The sequence below is a fragment of the Leguminivora glycinivorella genome, chromosome 19, assembly GCF_023078275.1.
Source record: "Leguminivora glycinivorella isolate SPB_JAAS2020 chromosome 19, LegGlyc_1.1, whole genome shotgun sequence".
Lineage (NCBI taxonomy): Eukaryota > Metazoa > Arthropoda > Insecta > Lepidoptera > Tortricidae > Leguminivora > Leguminivora glycinivorella.
The window spans coordinates 1,952,792-1,958,760 of NC_062989.1; the positions used below are offsets into that span (position 1 = coordinate 1,952,792).

General features: G+C 40.4%; 1 protein-coding gene across 1 annotated transcript; it reads left to right on the forward strand.

Moving 5' to 3' along the window:
• The first annotated feature begins 889 nt into the window (after positions 1–889).
• Positions 890–4,128, forward strand: LOC125236348 (cytochrome P450 6B2-like). Its single transcript, XM_048143125.1, has 2 exons — positions 890–2,301; positions 3,673–4,128. The coding sequence occupies exons 1-2, from the start codon at positions 924–926 to the stop codon at positions 3,846–3,848; spliced, it is 1,554 nt and encodes a 517-aa protein (XP_047999082.1). The 5' UTR covers positions 890–923; the 3' UTR covers positions 3,849–4,128.
• The last annotated feature ends 1,841 nt before the right edge of the window (positions 4,129–5,969 follow it).

Here is a 5,969-nt window from a genome sequence, read left to right on the forward strand (position 1 = left end):
AACTAAAGAAGACGCATCAGCGATTCTATACCATTCTTTCCATTTTCAGGTACGGAAACCTAAACATCAAAGCAAGGCTAAATACCTTTCGGTACCCTGAATGGTACGGTCAAAATCGCTTATGCATCATAAGTGTTTATTGGCTAGCTCTAGCCAGCTATCGCTTTTCTTTATTAAATACCTAACGCAACGTGACAGAGGGACCTATTCCCTGGTAGTCTTACCACCTAGTCTTACCAGTTGAACCATGGGAAGTTACTTAGTAGTCAAAGCGGACTCTAGGCTCCCATGAACCGTGGCGAATAAGGATGATATGCGCGCTGGAACCTTATGAACCTAGTTTCGAGAGAAAATTGTATAAAACGGCTCATTCCGCTTAATCATTCGTCCTTTGGAGTGCACTGAGGACCCCCATGAGGTCTCTTACCTTCATCTCTGATTATACTATCAGTCTACTGAAGAAGAGCCGGCAATTTGATGGTGACATGACGACAGAACTAACATTAATAATACATTAGTGCTCGTATATATTTAACACTAGGTTTATACGGAACCCTTGATTTATTTTATGCTGATTTGTTTTATCGCGTTTCTTTTGGTCAGTTTGTAGAAACGATTAACAAGCCAGCGGTTTACGCAAGTCAGTCCCATAAAAAAAAACGACGCCACAAAATCTGCACGGTGTCAACTATTATATATTCTGTGCTACTAACATCCGCTCCAAGGCACTAAGGACCTCACCAGGCTAATATCATCTTTGATAATGCCGGTCGGCTCAAGGAGAGCACTAACTACTATTAATAAAAGGTTTATACGGAACCCTTGCTTCGTTTTATATAGATATGTTTTCCGCGTATCTTTTAGTCGGTTTATATATATGACTCACAAGCTAGTGGTTCATTCTAGTCAGTCAATCGGCAACCATGCTTACCGCGACACTCTTAGTTGTAAGCTCCTTCATATTTCTGCTTTATCTCTTCTTTAAAAGGAAGAATGAATACTGGAAGTCTAAAGGTCTCATCACTCCTAAGCCTTGGCCGATTATTGGAAACTATGGAGACTATTTATTAATCAGGAAGAATCTCCCAGACACCGTCACAGCTATTTGCAAACAGTTCCCTAAGGAGCCCATGATCGGGGCGTACTTCGGCACGGAGCCTGTCGTCATCGTCAAGGATCCAGAGCTCCTGAAACTCGTCGTCACCAAAGATTTTTACTACTTCAGCAGCCGAGACCTTGGAGCACACACAGATAGGGAAATATTAGTGAAGAATATTTTTAACGAAAACGGAGATAAATGGCGAGTTCTCCGACAGAACCTCACCCCGGTCTTCACGTCTGCTAAAATGAAGAATATGTTCTACTTGATTCAAGAACGTACAAAGGAATTTGAGAAACTTTTGGCTAAAGAAATCGGCTTTAATCCTACACACGAAGTTAGATGTTTCATGGGAAGATTCACTATGGACTGCATTGGCTCATGCATCTTTGGAATAGCAACTAAAGTAATGAGTGAAGAAAAGAACAACCCTTTCAGAATGATGGGCGAAACGGTTACAGATTTCCATCCGCAAAGAGTACTGAAAATGAACGTAAGAAACGTCTGGCCAAATGTTTACTACCTGTTGGGGATGAGAATCTTCGGCGATGAGGTTACAAATTTTTTCATGAATTTAATTAAAGGAGTGTTCGTTAGTCGCAACAATACTCCAGGCTCGAGGAACGACTTCATAGATTTCATCCTCGGTTTCAAGACAAATACATGTCTTACAGGGGATGGCATAAAATCTCTAAAAAGTGGGAACGATGTCAACGGAAAAGTGAGTATACCAGTTGACGATGAGATGCTTGTTGCGCAAACTTTCGTATTTTTCGCGGCTGGGTTTGAGACTTCTGCCACAACCATGAACTTCACCTTATATGAGCTTTCCAAACACCCCGAGGTATTGAAGAGAGTTCAAAAGGAAGTGGACGATTATTTGGTGAAAACGGGAGGGCAGGTTACGTTTGAATGTATCAGTGATTTGCCTTACTTGGAAGCCTGCGTGGACGAAGCTCTTCGTCTATACCCTGTACTAGGGGTCCTGACCCGTGAGGTGGTGGAAGACTATCGCATGCCATCGGGTTTGGTGCTGGAGAAGGACACGCGAGTGCACATACCGGTGCATTACCTGCACATGCACCCGGACTACTTCCCGGAGCCGGAGAAGTACCGGCCTGAGCGATTTTTGGGAGAAAACAAGAAGAACGTCAAGCCATTCACTTACTATCCCTTTGGAGACGGCCCCAGGCTTTGCATAGGTTAGTGTGTCTTTATTTCATTATTTCGTAATCTAATCATCGATTTGCATGTTAGTTTTTTTTTTTATAATAGGTAGAGTATTCATTAGAAAAATAGTTTATCTGAAAATCAACCGTCGCCCGCTGCTTACAGGGTCTTTGGTTATTTTGGCATTGGTCATTATATCGTCCGCGAAGTCATAAGCCCCATAAGCTATACTAAACCTCTAAGGGCCACTTGCACCAACGAAAATGGAGAGTTAACCCGAGGGTTAACTCTCATATGGAATTTCATATGGAATTTGACAGATGACAGCCCACTAACCCTGGGTTAAGTGGTTGGTGCAAGTGGGCCTAAGGTAACGACAGTGGACAGTTTAAGACAAAATTTTGCCTTTTTTTGATATTTCACTGATACGTGTAAAAATTCTACCGCTAAGCATGTTAAAACTTGAATGTATAAGACCTTCTTTTACATTTCAAGCGTATTGCAGAATAGATACTCCTATTGATTTCTTCATAGTTAACAAATTAAAACTAGGTGTTTTTTCTCCAATCGTGGACGGTAGTTCTCCAGTAATGGATCCCCCATTATGGACAGTGAAATAAGTTTAAAATTTTACTTTTAAAGCCAACTGATACTCAATGAGTCAATTTTATATACCCCAAATAAAATTAAATAGTTTGGGTTATTTTAACATAGGATTGTTTCCATAAATTTTGGTTTCGTAAATGGTTCCAGTAATGGTTCCGGTTCCAGTAATGGACACTCGCAAAATAACACTATTTCCTTATATCTTTGGAGCAACAAGCTAGTATGTTTTATACCTTTTTTTTTTTATTATAAATGGGCTTACTCTTGACCACATGTTTTCTCATGGTTAATGCAGTAAGTAAAACTCATTCAAGTTTACACCGAGTATTATTTTTTTATTATTTTATACATGAACTCAACTCTCTTAGCAACATTAAGTACTAAGAATTCGTCTTGATATTTTTTTCAGTAAACTGATGACTTTTATCTTGTCGCCAAATCCTGAAGGATCCTGAAGGATTTGGCGACAAGATAAAACCTTGACCTTGACCTAGTTTCTGAAGAAATAACCGAATTAAATGAAACTTCAAAATTAAACAGCTCTATGACTCTAGTTTATGGTACGTTGCCGTCAGTTTTTAGGAACTAATTTTAGATACTTATTTTTAAGGATTTGTGTTTTTTTTGTCCATAATGGCATCACCGTCCATTATAGGGTATTTTACATTACATGACCATTGTGACGTCATGGAACCACTTTTCCATCAGGACAATATACTTGACAGATGACCAACAACTGTTCAACTGTTTCTGTATTTTCTTATACCTAGTACAATAAAAAGTGTAAATAATTCCAGGCATGCGTTTCGCGAGGATGCAGATGATGGCCGGACTAGTGACGGTGCTCCGCCACTACTCCGTGGAGCTTCCTCCGGGCGAGCCCCGCACCGTCGAGTTCAACCCTCTCGCGTTCACCATACAAACCAAGCACACAATCAAGCTAAACTTCATACCACGGAAAGATACTAACTAATTAATATACTTTCATACCTCACCAACTGGTAAAGGCCCTCTTGTTTCTTCTAAAACGGATGGGAATGTTGCAGTTTCATCCATAACAGTGCAGACTTTTCCAGTGGCCGGACAGAGTGAGCTGGTATTTTCCTTATAATTTGATACGTCATAATTATATTAATAATTATAAAGCTCAATATTTCCGAGCTATGGTGATTTCATACTTGATGTGCTAAGCTATGTATAACTGACCTGTAAATATGATTTTGAATCATTAACAAATTATTACATTTCCTTTAGTTTGATGTTTTATTTTAGTATTTTCGTCGTGTTGATGTGATGAAAAAATGATGAATGATGTGAAGTTGTATTCCACTCGGTTGTGGTAGGTACTGGACCTTCGACCTTCGTGGCTTGAAACCCTCGTAAAGCGCAAGTTTCCACTTTTTGAACATTAGAATCGTTGACTTGCTGTAGTGTCATCAACATTGGCACCATATAACGCATACAACCACTTTGCACCCTTGTGTAAAGATATAAAGATAAAATAAAGATAATGTGGTTTTCAACTTTTTCAAGTATGCTCCCATGAGCCGTGGCAAATGCCGGGATAGAGGATGATAAATGCCGGGATAGAGGATGATGAATGTGTTTGTCATTTGACAGTTTGTCAAGTAGAAATTTTCGAAAGCTATCTCTCGGACCGAACGCAATGTGTAACAATTGATCAAATAAAAAGTACTGAAGTTAATCTGAATTATGGGGTCCCGCAGGGAAGTGTCCTTGGGCCTACCCTATTTTTAATACATATCAATGATCTGTGCACTTTGAAACTACAAAATAGTCACATTATAACATGCTAATGACACTGCACTGATAGTAACTGGTGAAAACTGGGATAGTGCCATAAATACTGCCGAAAACTCTCTCCGGATAATTTCTGAATGGCTTACGGCAAACCTTTTGACCCTTAATGTAGCAAAATCAAAATTTTTAACCTTTTCACCTACATCATCTACCCAGCCTCACACTACTTCACTCAAAATTGTTGCCCATAGCTGCCTGGATTTTGCTGAAAACACCAATAATATATGCAATCGCTCTGGACCTGGACATGCACACACACACACACACGCACGCACGCACGCACGCACGCACGCACGCACGCACGCACGCACCACGCACGCACGCACGCACGCACGCACGCACGCACGCACACACACACACACACACACACACACACACACACACACACACACACACACACACACACACACACATACACACACACGCGCGCGCGCACACACGCAAACACACACACACGCAAACACACACACACACACTATGCATGCCCCTGCATGAATTTGTAAATGTACCTGTAGATTATCCTTATTATTTTTCTACATTGATGATTATTTAATACAACCTCATTATTGCAACCAACTCCTGTTAGGTATACATTGTAAAAAATCTCGTTGAATATCTCCTTGTCTCCGGGGTGAGAGCCTGGAGATTTGTATTACAGGTTCACGCCTAGTTCAGACTCCAGTCTCTCACAAAGGATAATAAAACTAAACTGTTCTAATTTTAGTTCAAATTGTTTGTATGTCCTTTGTGAGGTGAAAATAAATGAAATTTATTTAAATTTATTTATTAATTTATTTATTCCCAGGCCTCTGCCTCGAGAAGATTTCAGTCTCCCTTCAGTTTGGTATCCACTATGGGACCGCCAAGAAACTCAACAGGCCACTTCTTTTCAAATCATTACTCATTACATCTTCTAATTTACATGCATTAAATCGGAAAATACAAAACATGAACTCACACCTGGAGGCCTATGATGCTTGGAATTTTATGACTTATCTCCGTGGAAAGCATTCCGTCAAGTTCTGGCAATTATATCATGAGAGTGACAGTGTCTTATCCACGTTGATAAGTGAAAAAATTGCAAGCATAATACTTACTTACTTCTCTAGCGCAGCGACCCAAAGTGTGTCATAGTCTCCAATATGATTGTCTGCCACTGGCCCTGATCCTCCGCAGTTTCTCTACAGTTCTCAACCTGGAGGTCCTGGTGCCGTAGCCGAATGGCATTTCTGCGACGCGAAACTAAAACGAAACGCCGCGAAAGGTAGTCTAG

Bases quoted from the DNA above. Each gene is read 5' to 3' on its own strand.
- LOC125236348 (XM_048143125.1), top strand. From the start codon at position 924: ATGCTTACCGCGACACTCTTAGTTGTAAGCTCCTTCATATTTCTGCTT. The intron at 2,302-3,672 runs GTTAGTGTGTCT...AAATAATTCCAG, and splicing joins CGGCCCCAGGCTTTGCATAG to GCATGCGTTTCGCGAGGATG.